This window comes from Saccostrea echinata, unplaced genomic scaffold, assembly GCF_033153115.1.
Source record: "Saccostrea echinata isolate AGI-Se365-2 ecotype Australia unplaced genomic scaffold, CSIRO_AGI_Sech_v1 ptg000001l, whole genome shotgun sequence".
NCBI classification, from domain to species: Eukaryota; Metazoa; Mollusca; class Bivalvia; order Ostreida; family Ostreidae; genus Saccostrea; species Saccostrea echinata.
Window position 1 is genome coordinate 11,671,929 of NW_026889750.1, and position 19,881 is coordinate 11,691,809.

The following is a 19,881-nucleotide window of genomic DNA, read 5'->3' on the forward strand; positions in this document are numbered from 1 at the left end:
TACACTCAGGTGACCGTTAAGGCCCTTGGGCCTCTTGTTACAAGTTTAGTATTCTGATTAAATTATTGGTTAAAAATCTTTGCAAATTATTGGATAAAAATTAGTTATAATGTAAGTTTTGGGGTATATGTCGATGGGGTGTATAGGTCGAAAGGCTCATTTTCAGCCGTAATTTTTAAAAAATCCTTAGATAGGACGAATTCGGAAGATAGGACGAGGCTTTGTTTATCGATTTCTAGAAATCTTACGTAGATACTACCAGGTACGTATCAGAACATGTAAACCTCTTTAACTTAACCTGTGATATTAACGTATTGAGAAAATAAACTAGTATATTTATGAGTACAGTATTTTAATAGTGTTTTATACAAACGTAGTCAAAACTTCCTTGAATTGTGATATAACGTATTTTCTCCAACTTGCCTGTTCAATGCCGTCGTAGTTTGACTCTGTCGTTAAACACATAAATACGGTAGTATAAAACAGCTATAATTAGGGAAATACCCGAAATCAAACAAAAATCATTTCCATTTTAGAACATCGTGGACACATTCTTTTATTCCGACATTATTTACCGGGGTAAAAAATTAACTTTGATGACCGTCATTTTTATATTTTCTTGTCCAGGGATTTGCTAAAACACGCAAATGACTATTACATGTAACAATGCACAAATGAAATTAATCATATTAACATGCTATAATTTTGCATGAGATATTGTTGTAAAAAATTTAATTGAGAGTACATTCGCAATTTAACAGTCATCAAGAATTTCACAGTTCTGTTTGTTCAATGATGTATAGCACTAATACCACTGTAACGGCACGTGGATCTGTTAATCATGCCCCGCAGGTGTTTTAACCAACACAGGTGTTTACACCTTTGTGTACACAGTGTATATCCCTTTATCTGTCAGACAATTAAAATTCTATTAGAAGCCAATCTTTGTATAATTCAGTGTACCCCTTGGGTACGAGGAAGCTTTCAATTCGATCATTTAAAAAAATATTTATTTTGTAAAACAAAAACCAAAAAAAAAAAACTGTGAATAAAAAATAACGTATAGTAAATAAATGAATTTATAACTTCCAAAAACATATTAATAGTATATTCAAGATAAGTTCGTTTTATTTTAATTAATTAAGATAAAAAACAAAATAGTTATTACTAGCGGTATATTTGGTAAATAAATTCTAGGAATTTACTGGCAACAATTTACTTCACGCATTTTACATTTAAATAAATATCACAAGACAATGAACAAATATTTAGGCATACTATTTCAATTAATCGTTACAAATAAATGGTAAAAAAAAAAGATTACAATTGAGATTTTGAAAACTCTTCCGTATTTTAAATTTTGATACGGCTGCAGTTTTCTTTTTAGTAATCGATTGCGACTTCCAACTTCACAAGATGGACACAGCATGTTGTAAATATACTTTGAAACATTAATTACTAGAAGATATACCGGTAATAAGTTTTTTTTTTGTACATCGACGGATATTTAATGGAACTTATTTTGTAAGAAATGAGTGGAACAAATATTTAATTCTTTATTATTTTTTTTTTTTTCTCGGTAAAATAATTTTATAAAATACGAAAATGGCACAGATTTGCTTTAAAATTGACGTAAATTTTACTGATTTGGAGGCATTTTTCATAAACTTGAGCCTTAGATAGGTCGATTCGTTAAATAGGACGATCCCAGCGGTTCCGAGAAAAAAAGTATCGTCTTATCTACCAAAACTTAAGGTAAAAAAAAAAAACAACTTTGAATAAAAAATAATGTATCATGAATAAATGAATTTATAACTTCCAAAAACGTATAATAGTATATTCAAGATAAGTTCGTTTTATTATAATTAATTAAGTTATATAATTAAATAGTTAATACTAGCAGTATATTTGGTAAATAAATTTAGGAATTTACTGGCAACAATTTACTTCATGCATTTTACATTTAAATAAATATCACAAGACAATGAAAAAATTTTTAAGCATACTATTTCAATTAATCGTTACAAATAAATGGTAAAAAAAGATTACAATTGCGATTGTGGAAACTTTTCCGTATTTTAAATTTTGATACGGCTGCGGTTTTCTTTTTAGTAAACGATTGCGACTTCCAACTTCACAAGATGGACACAGCATGTTGTAAATATACTTTGAGACATTAATTACAGGTGACTCTTGATCTCTCGAAGTTCAAAGGACCGTAAGAAAAGTTCGAGAGATCGGGGGGTTTGAGAGATAGAAAGTGAATAAAATCCGGAATTTTCAGTTCCGATCATCACTGTTCTACTATTATACATACCAAAAGTATATGTTGATAATGTCATTACACGTTTTTATTCGTATTTTACAGGTAATTCACTTGATTTCAACAGCAATGATCGTGTTTTGAATAAATGAAATGATTAACTTAAGTTTCAATATTTATTTGTTCTCATTTCATGATTACATGAAACCTGAATAGCAATTTTGCTAACCCCGTGCGAATTGGTTTGCGGGCTTGATCGGTCCTTCACTAGATTGCTCGTAATCGGAATACAATTCTTGAGATAGGATTTCTTGTGCAATGTTTGCCAAACTGGGATTGTGTAAACTCTAATAATATTAAAGTTCATAATCTATGGAAAATTACTGACACGTCCCTAAATTATTTTCTCAAAATTATCATCTCGTCCAGTCAAAATAAGTTGTGAAGCTATTGGTTTATAATTTACCAATTAACCAATTAATTTTATCAACACTCGGACTACTCACAGGTGTAGTATCATCTATGTAAACACCCAATTAACCCGTCCATCCCAGCCCTAGGCGTTCACTGTTATCCAGATAAGTCCAAGCTGAATTAATTTTACGCTGGATCGACGTGTATACATGCGCTATCAAAACTTCGAGAGATAGAGAGTAAAAAACAATGAAATATGTGTAATGGGACCCAGGTCTTGGTTCGAGAGATAGAGAACTTCGAGAGATTGGGAGTTTGAGAGATCAGGAATAAATTTGCTAAGTTATATAGAGGGGAAAAAACGGGACCGGGGGTTCACTTCGAGAGATCGAGAACTTTGAGAGATCGCAGTTCGAGCCATCGAGAGTCACCTGTACTAGATGATATACCGGTAATAAGTTTTTTTGGTGCATCGACGGATACTTAATGGAATTTATTTTGTTAGAAATCAATGGAATAAATTTTTAATTCTTTATTGTTTATTACTTTTCTCTCGGTAAAATAATTTTTAAAAATACGAAAATGGCACAGATTTGCTTTAAAATTGACGTAAATTTTACCGATTTGGGGACATTTTTCGTAAATTTGAGTCTTAGATAGGTCAATTCGTTAAATAGGACGACCCCAGCGGTTCTGAGAAAAAAGTATCGTCTTATCTTCCAAAACTTACGGTACCTTTGGAAAATAAGCTTTTAACACCCAATGAATAGGTAGAGTATTTGATACAAAAGACTGTTTTCAGAAAAAAAAAATGAAATGTATTGATTAAAGCACAAAATTTTACATCTGTAATTGTTTTTGAACAACACCTTATTCATTAATTTTCTCTTTACATGTAAGCAAGTTTATTACGAAGTACAAATTAACTTCGGGTTCATTGCCACGATGCTCTCGGTAAGGAATATATACAAATTTTACCTTTTGACTTCTCTATGTGGAGAGGGCTTATATAGGCTATGCCTGCTGCCCAATCCATTTATGATTCTACGTAATAAAATATGTTAAATTAAAAAAAATAAAAATTTTACTGATAAATTTATTAGGAAAACATACTACATACATGTATATATTTGTAATAGTTTTTCAATATGTAAATATATTCACGACTTCTAGTTTTATTAATGATTTACCATTATTTCAATGACCAATCACACAAAAGCTTTTTTTTATGTTGTGCAGCTATAAGCGCCTCGTTTTTTAAACATCGGGCTCGATGCTATATGATGTTCTAGAAGCTTCCGTCAATATTAAGATCGGTGAATGACAAAAATAATTTGCACATTTCCCTTTTTAATTGGTTTTACAACTTATTTCTTTTATATCATTTAAATCAAGTTTTGATTGAATAATTCAGTCATGACGTTTTATGAAATAATAAACAATTGTTTGTAGTCAGTTTCATTAAAAATTGCCAGTAACTTAGATCCGCCAACCGGAAACGCCACCGTATTCACGTTTTTGCTATTTCATGGCTGTTTATAGAAAATAAAAGTAGACTTTTAATTTAATGTACGATACTTACTATGAGAGTGAAATCTAAATATAGTGTACGGACATCATCTTGTATCTAGTGTGTTGTTACAGGAGTAAGAAAGAACTCTGGTGCAACTCCGGTATTTAATGTGTTAATACTTTCAAGCTTTCAGAAGTTTGTTCATCTGCATTAACATATGCTGTATTGTAAAATACAGGGTTAACTGTTCAAATCATGATTCTGGGTTTTATATTAATATATTGAGATTTTCTTTATAACAATATTTTCCATTTTTGATTTGTTGGTACATGATTTTTTTCAGTACTTTGAGCATAGTGAGGTTCTCATTATAAACTTTTTCCTTTGGTTGTCTTGTATTCATGATGATGATGAATATTTTGATAAAAAAAATTCCTTAGATTTCCCCCATTTCTCATAAGGGTTTAATAGTCTACTTAAGTTTTTGTGTTGCGGTTATCATATTTTAAGCTCTACACTGTATATATGGCAATTTTTATCAAATAATTGAAAAAAAAAAATCAGACACTTTTTCCAATTTTATTCTTATTTTTTTAGTCGACTGTGTAAAGTATGGAATTTTATTTTTATTTATCCCCCCCCCCCCCCTTGGACCCAATTTTTCAAAAAAATTTCCAACAAGTCATTTAATAAAAAAATGTTGGCCTAATATAAGCCATGTACACATTCAATAAAATATTGATGTTAATTTTTTTAAATGATTTTTTTATGAATTTAAATTAAATTCAAAGTTAAAATCAAACAAAACTGTTGTTGTTACTTAGTTTGATTATTTAATGTATTTTTTAGCATTCTAATTTACTATAAATGATTTTTCCCAATTTGAGGAAAATGTTGCTAACTTTTCCTAATTCAAAAGGACGGGGTGGTGGTTTAAAAAACAAAAAAATCATTGAATATATGTAACATGATATCAAAAGTGAAATGGGAGCCATTTCACTGGTGATAGGGCCACAAAAGGGAATCAAAGTTTTACATTAAAATATATAGGAAAAATGTTTATAAATCTTCTTCTCATTGGACTAGGAAGCTGAAATATATGTGGAAGCTTCCTGAGTTAGTATAGATTTTAATGCCCTGTTCACATGGAGAATTTAATGCAAATTGGTTTAATTCGAACTAGTTTACTGTGCATTAAATTACTTCACATTACCTCTGTGTCAACGCTAAGCGAAGCTAATTGTAATTAAATTCTAATGCATGCATAATGTAGGGGTGAAACGATACACCTCCTTCACGGTTCGATACGTATTGTATAATGTCTCGGTTCGGTTATTTTCGATACGATACATTTTGATAGAAGGAAACAAATTCAACGTTGTTTTATGCTTTCTTTTTCTAAATCTAGTCACATATTTTACGAATTTTATTTGCAAATTGACTAGAAGAAATTGATTAAAATTATTTGACTGTCAAAAATTATTTTACAAGCTATCAGTCATCAAAAATTTACGTTTTCTATACTTATTGATACTGAGTAACGTGTTTTTCCTTATGCCAAACCCGACTGAATAACGATCCAGACCGAAAAATGAACAGAACCGAAAATTAGAGATTTTGCACGGTGTATCAAACCGAGAAAAAATACCGCGGTGAACCGTTTCACCCCTAGCATAATGGCAGAATTAAGTTACATGCTACATATCTGATATGTGCTATTTTTGAGAGAAAAACAAAGGAAAATTATGTTAATCACTAAAATGTGTCACTACGATATTATGTCAAAATAATCTGCTCTGCATTTGTGACCTGATTTGCAAATGATGTCATGAAAGCCTTACTGAAAGCATTATTGTAGAAATGAAATTTTAATTCGCATTATTAGTTAACTTCGCATTAGCTGTCATGTGAACGCAATTTAATTTGCATAAGTTAAATTCACATTATTAGGGTCCCACAAGGATTTGCAGGTGTCAGTCCGTCTGCCATTCTTCCGTCCACAAATTTTCTTTTTTTTTTTTTTTTCTTTTCTAATAACTTTTTTTATAGTTGACCAATTAAATTCAAATTTGGTATGTTGATTGAATAGGCAGTAAGACATTTTTTGATGCTAAGTTTGGTTCTCTATGTCATCCAGTTTGGAACTGGGGTGGTGGGGTAGATTCGTTAACTTTACATTAGAATGAATGCCAGGGCAAAGAGGGATAACTGCTGAGAATGTTCCTATTGTAAAGTATGAAAGCTGCAACTAGTCCCGTGGGATTAATTAACTTTCCTCTTGAAGAAAATCCAAAGCATTATCTGTTTCTGTCATATTGAGATTAATTTACACCTCTGTCTGCAAATGAAGTTTGTTTTGAAGTTAAGGTCAATTCTGAATAATAATTACATTCTCTGAAATACGGATTTAAATAATGTTCATACTTTATTTTGGAAAAGTACACAATGAGTTATGATTTTATTGAATTCCAAAAGCAAGATATACATAAAGATATCTTTTTTTGTTTTTGTTTTTAATTTATTTATTTTATTTTATTTATTTATTTATTTATTTATTTTTTTTGCTGCCTTATGTAGATTCAAGAATACTATTAATTTTAACAGGTAGTTTGATAATAACCTCATTCTATCATTACTGAAAAGTTCTTATTGTAAACTTAGAAGATAAGGATGAGAGAGCAGTACAATTAATCCCCAGGGATTAATTATCTTGCCTGGTGCAGAAAATTTTAGAGGCGTATCTTTATTTGTCACTTTAAGATAAATTTATTTGTCACTTTAAGATAAATTAACACCTTTGTCTGCAACTGATGTTTGTTTTGAAGTTAAGGTCAAGCCTGGGTGATATTTGCATTCACTGAAGGCTGGCATTTTATTAAACACATGCTTTATTTTTGTTTAAATATACATTTAATTGAATTATTAAAGATATGTTTTTTGCTGCCTTATGTAAATACACGAATACTATTTACAGGTTATTGGATATTTAGGAATTGCATGCATCTTGAAATTTTATGAATACAGTTGTTGTTGCATATTCTTCTTCATATCTTTTTTAAATATTTGTAATCAATTAAAATTCTCATTCTGTAAGCTGCACCCTTATATTTCTATCCATCGGTGGGGCCCTTGCTGACTGGTCAGTTTTCTAGTCTTATTTCACATAAAATTACTGTGAATTAAACTCTTTGTGTGAACAGGGCATAAATTGTTCAAATCATGGCCCCCAGGGGTCAGTGGATCCATAATAGGTATTAAATAGTGAAAAATCCTTGAAATCCATTATAAATCATATTAATGTGGAAGTATCCTCTGGTAGTTTACATCAATTGTTCAAATCACAGAACCTGTGTGAAGGATGGGGTCAAAAAGGGCAATAAAAATTACAGAGGAATAAATGTATGTTTAGGAAAAATTTTGATGCAGAACAGCAGGGTCAAAGTGAACCACTGAGCATTGTAGCCCTTGGGCTTCTTGTTTTTTTTTTACCATGACCTTCCCAATAACCTTTGACTTTACTATTTATTGTGTATTGAACTCAGTTTTAAAGAAACTATTCAAGGTATATTCATCAAACTTCATACACTAATACAAATTTTCATGTTGCATTACTAATAAACCCTGGGTGGGGCATTCATGTCCTGTGGACATATTTGTTGTTATTTATATATTTCACTAGCCAAAATTTTTAATATTTTGTAATTTTTTATCATATGAAAAGTCTTTGAAACCCCCCAGGCTTTTGATGTTTTTGGTTGGGGGAGGAGAATTTAAAATGTAAACTTGCATAGGTTACTTTAATTTTGACATCATCATGGTGATTGATAATTTGATTGTAAAATATGATATGAATGTAGATCAGTGTAGCAGAAATTATTAATGGTGCAAAATGTACTGTTTTACAGGTTTCAACATTGCATACAGACGACAGAGAAAAAGTAAGATAGGTCCACAGCATAAGATTTCAAAAGAGGAAGCTATGAAATGGTTTCAACAGAAGGTATAATACTTTAAAAAGAGATTTAAATACAGAAAAGTGATTAAGTACATTGGAAAGGCAAGGTTTTCAGGAGAAAAAAGGTTTTTTACACGGGTTTTTTCACTTATAAAACTGTGATTGAGAGTGATCTCCTGTGTAGAATTTTTCCATGTGGTAAAAACCAATAAAGCGTATGTTACAGAGGTAAACAAAAGCATGTGTGCTTCCTTCAACAGTAGAATTATCTATACAGCAAGAAAGAAAAGTATTGATGACTTTCTTGTATATCGTGTTCAGGGGACAGAGAGCCAACAGATGCTATGCTGGGAAGGGCAAAGATAAGACATGCTTAAAGGTAGACCGGCTGAGAACAGTACTTAGGTGGTGTGAAGGAGGCACCATTTAGTATCTACAAATAAAAATTAAAAACAAATCCATACCAATATTTTAAGGACAATTTGTTTCTAATGAAGTAAATTACAAAATAGAAACAGTCAATTAGTCTATTGACCATTTATAGATGTTAAGGGAAGTAACTCTAAAATAAAGATCAGTGCTGCTATGTCTGTGTCTTGTTTAGAACTACATATAATTTTTTTCAGCTGAAATATCTAGATGTCTTAGGAAAAGAGGATACAATAATGTATATAATACATGAACAATATGAAATAAATGGGTTTAGGAGAAATCATGTGGTGAAAAATTATGTAGGTCCCTTTTATCAACATTTTGCATAGGAAATGCATTGAGAATTTTGTAAAATCATTCATTTGACGAAATATAAAAAAGTATGTTAGCTTGGTGGGTGAAACTAACCAGAATATAACCTGTTTAATACCATTAAACCTACTCCAGAGTTCTTGAAAAATTCTGTAAGATATCCAGGAACCTTGCATATGTCCTTAATTTAGGACGTTTGGAATAAAATTAGGCAGTATTTTGTAGTTTACTGAAGAAAGTTTTTCTAAAATGTAGAACTAGAAGTCATCTACAGGTAATTCTTGATGGCTGGAACTTCCATCTCTTTAAATTCTTGATTGCTCAAAGTGAGTCTTCTGTCCCTAATTTTAGCTCACCTGAGCTGAAAACTCAAACTCTAGGAAGTAGCCACAATAGAGAAACCAAGCTTTACATTGAAATATATAGAAATAAATCTTTAAAAATCCTCTTCTTAAGAACCACTGGGCCAGAAAAGCTTAAAATTATGTGGAAGCATACTGGGGTAGTGTAGATTCTAAATTGTTCAAATCAATGACCCCTGGGAGGTAGGGTGGGACCACATCAGAGAATCCAAGTTTTACATAGAAATATATAGTAAAAATGTGTAGAAATAATCTCTCAAGAACCACTGGGCCATAAAAGCTGAAACTTATATGGAAGCATCCTGGGGTAGTATAGATTCTCAGTTGTTCAAATCATGACCTGGGTGGGGGGATGGGGGGGGCACAATAGGGAATTCAAGTTTTACATTGAAATATATAGAAAAAAAATCTTTAAAAATCTTCTTTTCAAGACCCACCGGTCCAGAAAGGCTGAAGCTTATGTGGAAGCATCCTGGGATAATGTAGTTCTAAATTGTTCAAATCATGACCCCCGGGGGTGAAAGGGGGATGAACAAAAGAGAATCCAAGTTTTACATAGAATTCTGTAGGAAAAATGTTTAGAAATCTTCTCAAGAACCACTGGGCCAGCAAAGCTGAAATATGGAAGCATCCTGGGGTGGTATAGATTCTAAATTGTTCAAATCATGATCCATGGGGGTAGGGTGGAGCCACAATAGGGAATCCAATTTTTACATTGAAATATATAGAAAAAAATCTTGTTCTCAAGAACCACTGGTCCAGAAAAGCCGAAACTGATCACCCGTTGTCCGTCTGTCTGTTCGTCCGTCTGTAAACTTTTCATATTTTCAACTTCTCAAGAACCACTGAATCAATTTTAACCAAAGTTGGCACAAAGCATCCTTGGGTGAAGGGGAGTTTAAATTGTTAAAATGAAGGGCCTAATCCCATTACAAGGGGAGATAATGAAGAAAAGACAAAAACATTGTGGAGTCATTAAAAAATCTTAAGAACCACTAGGCCAAAAAAGCTGAAACTTATATGGAACCTCTACTGGGGTAGTGTAGATTCTAAATTGTTCAAATCATGACCCCCTGGGATGGGGTTGGGCCATAATAAAGAATCCAAGTTTTATATTGAAATACAGCTAAACTTCGAAATCTCGAACACGGATATCTCGAATACCCCGAATATGTCGAAGTAAGGCCACAGTCCCGATGAAATTTGCTTTATAATTGATTAAAATAAACCCCTCTATGACAAACATGGTAATGTAGAATACCCCAGTTATCTTGAAGTAAAATTGTGTACCCATTCATTAAAATCGTGTGTTAGCTCGAAGTCAAGATAATTTTCCGCTCTGATGATCAAGTCCGATAGGTAAACTGAATGTACTATTGATAACAACCACTGTTTGTCATGCACGAGTTACATGTGTTCCTGTGATCAACAGATAATAGCGCGATAATTATACGAGGTGTATGTATGGCTTACTTTGATTTTAATTAATTATGCAAGCCAAAGGTTATTTGTATTTAGTCTAATGCATAAGCGATGACACGTTAATTATTTTGTGGCTGGGGTACGTTTATCTTGATAACCGCTATTTAATGCTATGTGTAATATGCACGCTTACATAGTTTATGCATATGAAAGTGAAAACCATAAACATCAAAGTGAAACAAAATTCTGTAATGCAGTTAGAATTTATTTTTCCTATATGAGGGTGCAGAATTTACAATCGTCAGTACACACCATCATGTGAGCGTGTGTCGGAGTGAAAACTTGTGCTATAGTGCCCTGTGATTCTGTAGTTAGACAAACGTCACAAAAGGTTTCTTCTTTTGCATTTGATTTTATTATGGAAAAATAATTTTCTTTTAACTGATTATACATGTATGAACAGTATGAATTAAAAAAATGAATAATTCGTTTTCGTTATTCTAACAGAGACTGGTTTTTAATTTATGATGCATAGATGATATCTGGTTATGTATACTTGGGAAATGATGCTAGCGGTTGACTTGGGTTGGTAGAAGGATTATACTTCTGTGCATACTATACAATCTTTTTATTTTGTGAATTGTAAAGAGCTCTTGATGTAAAAATCTTTTTTGCTTAATACATGTACATGTATATTAAAGGTGCTTAGACACAGATTTGAACTTAATATTTTTTCAAATTTTCTGCATAATATCACGACCTACATATTGCAATAGCATTTCACATGAAAATATAGTTAAAAACTTATTTTATCTGGAAATTATTGGAGCTACGAATTCTGGGATGCGTTTGATTAACACATCTTTGCACTTACACAAATTTTAACTTTATCCTTAATATTTAAGAAAAGAAGCGATTTATTATGTATTAATGAAAAATATTACATCTATAATCCAGATAATTCAGAGTAGAAATGTGCGAAAGCAAAACCAACTCAACAGTATTGTCAGTCCGTGCTCTGTGATGTGTACAGAGTTTAACAAATTGAACACACCCGTGAAACGTAAACTGTTTTTGTAAACAGGGCATGAGCTCTGTTATTGTTAATGTTTGTGATTCACCGGGTGTGCTCAATTGTTAAACTCTGCACATACCTCTGAGCACGGACTTACAATACTGTGAGTGGGTTTTGCTTTCGAACATTTCTACTCTGAATTTTCTGGGTTATAGTTTTAATATTTTTGATTAATACACTACATTCTTTAGTATTAAGAATAAAATTAAAATATCTGAAAGCGCAAGGATGTGTCAATCCAACGTATCCAGAAATTTGAAGTTTTAATAACTTCGAGATGAAATAAGATTTTTATTATATTTTATATGTTATAGCAACATATATGTCATGAAATTATACAGAAAATTTGAGAAAATATTTACTTCAAATCTGTGTCCAAGCATCTTTAAAGAAATCATATACAGAATTTCAAAGAAGAAGGAATTGGATAGGTTTTTACTATTAAGTACATGTTCACTGCACGAAGTTTATTTGAAGTTCATTTGAATTAAAACCCCTTGATATGTCGAACCCCTGAATATATCAAAGTTCGTCATCGGTCCCAAATACTTCAAGATGACGAAGTTTAACTGTATTTAGGAAAAATCTTTAAAAATCTTTTTCTCAACTGCTTTTCCAGAAAAGCTGAAATTTATGTGGAATCATCCTAAGGTAGTGTTGATTCTAAATTGTTCAAATCATGACCCCTGGGGGTAGGGTGGGGCCACAATAGGGAATCCAAGTTTTACATTGAAATATATAGAAAAAAAATCTTCTTCTCAAGAACCTTTTGGCCAGAAAAGCTGAAACTTGTGTGGAAGCAGCTTGAAATTTATAGAAAAATGATCTTTAAAAATCTTCTTGACGAGAACCACTGGGCCAGAAAAGATGAAACTTGTGTGGAAGCTTTCTGAGGTAGTGCTCCTGGACATTATGCAAGCAAAATAAATGCATAGTTATGATGATGTAAGGTGCCTCTTCCAAAATTTTGAATTTCATGGCCCCAGTGTCAGGGGTTCTGGTATTAGGGCAGTGTTGAATATGTAGTGAAAATACATTATTTCTTTTAAAATATTCTCTGATCCAGGGCAAACAAACTGAATGCATAGTTATGTTATAGTTATAGTCTTCCTATATTGTGAATTTCATGGCCCTTGGTCAGGGGTTCTGGTTTTAGGGTGGGGCATTGATGATTACATAGTAAAAAAGCAATAATTCTTTTACAATCTTCTCCTTTTCTCCTGGGTATTAAGCCAATGAACTTAGAGTATAGTTATGATATGTAAGGTGCCTCTTCCAGGTTCTGGTGTTATGATGGGGCTCTGCTGAATATATGGTGAAATGCACTATTTCTTTAAAAATCTTTGATTCTGGGTGTTTAGCAAACTGAAGGCATAGTTATGATGAGTAAGGATGCCTCTTCCAAAACTTGTGAATTTCATGGCCCCTGGGTCAGGAGTTCTGGTGTTAGGGCAGGCTCTATTGATTTAATACATAGTAAAAATGTAGTAATTCTTTGAAAACTTCTCCTTTTCTCCTGGGTATTAAGCTGAGAAACTAAAGTATAGATATAATATGTAAAGGTGCCTTTTCCAAAATTGTGAATTTTATGGCCAGGTTCTGGTGTATGGCAGGGCTCTAATGATTACATAGTGAAAATACATTAATTCTTTGATTATCTTCTGCTCTCTCTGGGTATTAAGTAAGCTTACTAAATGTAAAGTTATGATGAGCAAGTGTGCCTCTTTTGAAATTGTGAATTTAATGGCCTCTGGTTTAAAATGTGAACCCAGTTTAATTGTGGCAAAGTTGTTGCATGATACTCAGGTGACCTATAAGGCCCATGGGCCTCTTGTTAGGCTCTAGCTTTGTTAATCAATTTTTAGCTGTACTGGTCAGAGACCAGAAGAGCTTATGTGATAGTTAGGTGTCAGGCGTCCATCCATCTGTCTGTCTGTCTGTAAACAATTTTTCAAAATGCTACTCCTCCTACAGTTTTGGTCTGATTTCAATATTACTTGGCACACAAGTAGACTACACTAAGATACATAATTTAGTGCATCTATTTTTGACTTTGATGATTCAAATTTTGAATTTAATGAAATGTGTTGCCATGGTTACTAAAAATAGAAATTTCTGTAAAATTCCTTTTGAAACGCTACTCCTCCTACAATTTTTTAGCTCTACTGGTCAGAGACCAGAAGAGCTTATGCGATAGTAAGGTGTCCCATGTCCGTCTGTCTAGCTGTCCATCTGTCTGTAAACAATTTTTCAAAACGCTACTCCTTATACAGTTTTGATCTGATTTCAATATAACTTGGCACACAAGTAGACTACACTATGATACATAATTTAGTGCATTGGTTTTTGATTTCAATGAACGATGTTGCCATGGTTACTAAAGATAGAAATTTCTGTGAAATTCCTTTAAAACGCAACTCCTCCTACAGTTTTGGTCTGATTACAATATAACTTGGCACACAAATAAACTGCACTAAGATACATAATTTAGTGCATCGGTTTTCTTTGAATGGTGTTGCCATGGTTACTGAAAATAGAAATTTCTTTGAAATTCCTTTAAAACGCTACTCCTCCTAGAGTTTTGGTCTGATTTCAGTATAACTGCACACTAAGATACATAATTTAGTGCATCAGTTTTTAGCTCACCTGAGTTGAATGCTCAAGTGAGCTTTTCTGATCACTTTTTGTCTGTCTGTCTGTCCATCCTTCTGTAAACTTTTCACATTTTCGACTTTTTCTTCAGAACCACTGGATAATTTCAACCAAACTTGCCACAAAGCATCCTTGGGTAAAGGGTGTTCAAGTTTGTTCAAATGATGGGCCATGCCCTCTTCCAAGGGGAGATAATTAAGAATTGGTGAAAATTTTGTGTCATCTTTTAAAAATCTTCTCAAGAACCATTGGGCCAGAAAAGTTGAAACTTATGTGAAACCTTCATAACATAGTGTAGATTCAAGTTTGGTCAAATCATGACCCCCAGGGGGTAGGATGGGGCCACAATGGGGGATAAAAGTTTTACATAGGAATGTACAGGAAAAATCTTTAAAAATCTTCTTCTCAAGAACAACAAAGCCACAAATACTCATATTGATATGGAATCATCCTCAGGTAGTGTAGATTCAAGTTTGTTCAAAGAATGACCACCCCTGGGGGTAGGATGGGGCTACAATAGGGGATCAAAATTTTACATAAGAATATGTAGGAAAAAAATCTATAAAAATCTTCTCGAGAACAACAAAGCCTTAATTACTCATATTGATATGGAATCATCCTCTGGTCGTGAAGATTCAAGTTTGTTCAAATCATGACCGTCCCCGGGGGTAGGATGGGGCCACATTGGGGGATCAGAGTTTTACATAGGAATATATAGGAAAAATCTTTAAAAAATCTTTTCAAGAACAGGAAAGCTATGATTAATAATACTGATATGGAAGCATCCCCAGGTATTGTAGATTCAAGTTTGTTCAAGGCATCCTCCAGTAGTAGGATGGGGTCATAATGGGGTATCAAAGTTTTACAAAAGAACATATGTATGAAATTTCTTAAAATATCTTCTTCTCAAGAACAGCAAAGCCATGATTAGTCATATTGATATGGAAGCATCCTCAGGTAGTGTAGATTCAAGTTTGTTCAAAGTATGACCCCCCCCCCCCCCCCCCCCCCCCCGCCCCCCGGTAGGGTAGCAGGCATCTTTAAAATTCCGTTTTCAAGAACAGCAAAGCCATGATTAGTTATTTGAATATAGAAACATCCTCAGAAAGTTAAGGTTCAATTTCATTCAAAACTTGGGACCTGGGGGTAGGGTATGCCTAGAAGGCGTTCAAAACTTTACATATGAATATATAGGAGAAGAAATCTGCTGACGAAGAACAGCAGGGCCATATTGACTCAGGTGAGCATTGTGGCCCATGGGCCTCTTAATGATTTTGATGAACGGTTTTGTCATGGTTACTAAAAATAGAAATTTATGTGAAATTCATTGAAAACACCACTCCTCCTAGAGTTTTGGTCTGATTTCAATATAACTTGGCACAGAAGTAGACTACACTAAGATATGTAACTTAGTTCATCGGTTGTTGCCATGGTTACTAAAATGAGAAATTTCTGTGAAATTCCTTTAAAACGCTACTCCTCTTGTTGTTTTGGTCTGATTTCAAAATTACTTGGCACAGAAGTAGACTACACTGAGATACATAATTCTGTTTATCGGTTTTTGATTTTGGTGAAGTGTTGCCATGGTTACTAAAAATACAAATTTCTGTGAAATACATTCAAAATGCTGTTTTTTGTTGTTTTTTTTTTTTTTTTTTTTTTTTTTTTTTTTTATAGTTTTGCTTTAATTTCAATGTAACGTGGCATGCAAGTAGACTACACTGAGATACATAGTTGTCTTTATCATTTTTTTTTATTTTTTTGATGAATGATGTTGCCATGGTTACTAAAATCAAAATTTCTGTTAAAATCTTTTGACAGGTTACTCTCCCTTCAGTTTTAGTCTGATTGCAATAAATCTTGCCACAAGAAGAGACTAAACCAAGGACCATTACTCTATTTATTGCTGTTGCAAAGTTTCAAGTCCAAGTGCTACTTTCCTTTTCCTTTGTTATAAGTACAAACCAGTAAAGCTACAGTCTCGTCAGAGACTTCTGGTTTAAAAATACAGTAAACAAAGCTCTAGATGGGCATTTGTAAAACTAACAAAACCAGTGAAGAAATATATGATGTATGATTTGTTCTAATTGATAACTACACCATAAGAGATGCACATCAAACATTAGGAATGGAAAAATCATTCTATCTTTATACCAAGGTTGAAGTGAGTTTCTTCTTTGCACTGTAAACTTTTTATGATAAATGAACAATATTTGACAGGTGTATCATATGCTGTGGCAGTGCATTTTGTTTAGCTGCATATAAAATTTTAACTTTTCTCTTTTTCAGTATGATGGTATCATTCTTCCTGGAAAGTAAAGACTGTGTACCTAAAAAAAATAAATTCAGGTCATAGGATGGGTTGTTTTATTTTTAGAACTTGAAGAGCATGTCTTTGAGAAAACCATGCAAAATGTGGTGGAAGCAGGGTTCTGTGATCAACATTATGTATTATATGTAACAAATAATTTCCTGTAAAAAAATTGTTCGCACTAAATTGGGTTCTGCTGCAGTGATACTGAAAATAGCATTTTTAGCTCACCTGAACTGAAAGCACGATTGAGCTTTTCTGATCACCTGTTGTCTATCCATCCATCTGTCCGTCTGTAAACTTTTCACATTTTCAACTTCTTCTCAAGAACCACTAGGGCAATTTTAACCAAAGTTGGTACAAAGCATCCTTTGGTGAAGGGGAATGTAAATTTTTAAAATGAAGTGCCTAACCCCTTTACAAGGGGAGATAATCAAGAAGAGACGCAAATAGGGTGGGGTCATTAAAAAATCTTCTTTTCAAGAACAACTGGGCCAAAAAAGCTGAAACTTAAGTGGAAGCATCCTGGGGTAGTGTAGATTTAAAAATTTTCAAAGCATGACCATGGGGTGCATGTGTAGGGTGGGGCAACAATAGAAAATCCAAGTTTTACATTGAAATATTTAGGAAAATGATCTTCGTGTCTTTATTTTCCAAAATAAGAATCAACAGAATCATATACTGATAAAAGTTTTTCCATGCTGGGGAGCAATACGTGAAATGTTGCACTCCTGACATTATTGGGTATGCACAGATACCTGACTCACATTTTAAAGTTTTAAATTGTATATCAGTTATTGTTTTACACTTTGAAAATTCTTTTTTGACTTAATTGTCTTTCAGATTTTAGAAATCGCTGATTTTTTGGCAACACTACATTTTTTCTGTTGCACTCCTGACATGGTATGACATTTTTTTCAACATCAGCCATGGCCACAACTTGGTCACACAAATGTTGCTACAGTCTACATGTAAAGCCCAATACTTTGAATATTATCAGAAAAGTATTTATTTCCAACATAAACCATTATTATTTATTTCACAGATCTTCAAAAAATAATGAATTTTCAAAATGTCACAGAAAAGGTGTTGCACTCCTGACATTTTTAGCATCATTTTTGGGCATAACTTTTATGTGAATTGAGGTATCAATGAGATATTTGTCAGGTGTTTAGACACTATTCAATGACATATGCTGGTATATAGAAATTTATTCCGATTGCCTGCATTTTTAGTGCAGATTGATAAATATGAATTTGGTCATTTTTTTTAAAATTCACCCTTTAGTGCCTTTTATCAAGAATGTACATGCGTAAAAAATAGATAATTAAAAGAAAATACACAAGACCTTATAAAAAAAAAATAGAGAGGGTATGCAATGTTTTGTAGATGAATATGGAATTTATTTCACGAGTGGGACAGGATTTTTTTTAATATTTTCACGAGTGCAAAGCACGAGTGAAAATATAAAAAAATCCTGTCTCACGAGTGAAATAAATTCCATATTCATCTACAAAACATTAAATTATCTGTTTATTGCATTTTCTTAGATTTTCCCTTTGCCTCTGTCTTTTCGGAACATGTCATAGGCTGTGACGTCATAGTTGAGCGGTTGAGACGTCATAGCTAAGCGATTGCAAGATTGAAAAACGTTGTAAACATGGATTTTTAACGACATATTTGGGAAAACTTTGGCGGGATAACAATAAAGAACAACAAGCCAGGGATTGTTTTGAAAAACATTCTTCCTGAAGGGAAGGAAAATCGTAAGTTTTGCCGCACTTCTGATATTCTCGCTCTGTGAGAATACCATTTTGATACCCTTTCACACTGTTTCAGAATAGCACTTTTATTCAGTATATAAATAGAGGGTATTCAATGTTTTGTAGCTGGATATGGAATTTATTTCAAGAGTGGGACAGGATTTTTTTTAATATTTTCACCAGTGCGAAGCACGAGTGAAAATATAGAAAAATCCTGTCTCACGAGTGAAATAAATTCCTTATCCAGCTACAAAACATTGAATTTTCTGTTTATTACATTTTCTATGATTTTTCTTTTGCTCTGTCTTTTCTTAACACGGTGCCATAGGGTGTGACGTCATAGTTGAGCGGTTGAGACGTCATAGCTTAGCAATTGTGAGAATGAAAACATTGAAACATGGATTTTAACAATATATTTGGGAAGAAAGTGGCAGTTTTAGTCTCTATCAAGACGGTTTAGTTAATATATCTTATGACAGACCAGAATTTTTTTTTTATCTTTGACATCCTTTCACACTGAGAGAATATCATTTTGGTATCCTTTCACACTGTGAGAGAATATCACTTTTATTCAACAAATAAATCACAGTATTTCACTGTTGAAAATGTAATAAATTACAGTATTTCAGTGTTCAAAATGTAATGAAAAATAGTCTATAAAAAGACAAGAATTTGAAAGTGTGGCACCAGGTGGATTCGAACCACGACTCAAAAAAGTGTCTTTGGTGCCTATACCCAGCTGTTTTACCGATCTAGCTATTCTGGATTTGAAAATGGTGTGTATAAATGCGAACTTGGTTTTTTAGTCGGCTCACAGAGCGACTGATAGGTATCACAACTGTAACTAAGTGTAAAAATTATTGCAGCCCGGAGGACCGGGCTGCTCTATACATATAAGTTTAAGTGTTGGTATATGGGGATTGAGGTGGGAGAAGTTATTCAAAATTAAAGGTTTTCTAAACATTAAAAAGATTGTTAATCAGAATGTTCTTTCCCTTTATAAATTACGAGATACACAATATATTTACTTCCATAAAGTGAATCTGTAAAAATATATATGTTTTCCATATTTAATATATAAAGTTGCTTATCATTTACTATCGAAAAAACGACAGGTCCCTTTTTTTAGAGCATCGAATTTTACTTATCGCATAAAAACGTTAAAACGTACTTTACACAGTTCGTGTTTTATAATCTTAAAATGAAAAACATTTTTGAAAATACGTGATGCATGTGTCTGGTTTCAAATTATATTTTATGTAGCCAACATTTACTTGAGGAATTGATAAAGTTTAAAAGGGTATCGTTTTTGTTCGATTTTCATCCGACTATAAGTTTTCAAAATATTCTCTACTATCGTCTCCATCATTTAGACGCATGCCTTTTTCACACATATCGAAGCGGTTT

General features: G+C 32.8%; 1 protein-coding gene across 1 annotated transcript in view; it reads left to right on the plus strand.

The window, feature by feature from the left end:
• LOC133185515 (large ribosomal subunit protein uL5) overlaps window positions 1–16,740 on the plus strand; it is a 70,288-nt gene extending 53,548 nt beyond the window's left edge. Inside the window, exons 4-5 of the mRNA XM_061320796.1 lie at window positions 8,096–8,190; window positions 16,690–16,740. Coding sequence (XP_061176780.1) covers window positions 8,096–8,190; window positions 16,690–16,719 — 125 coding nt within the window. The 3' untranslated portion in view covers window positions 16,720–16,740. The remainder of the gene's footprint in view (window positions 1–8,095; window positions 8,191–16,689) is intronic.
• Window positions 16,741–19,881: the final 3,141 nt, after the last annotated feature.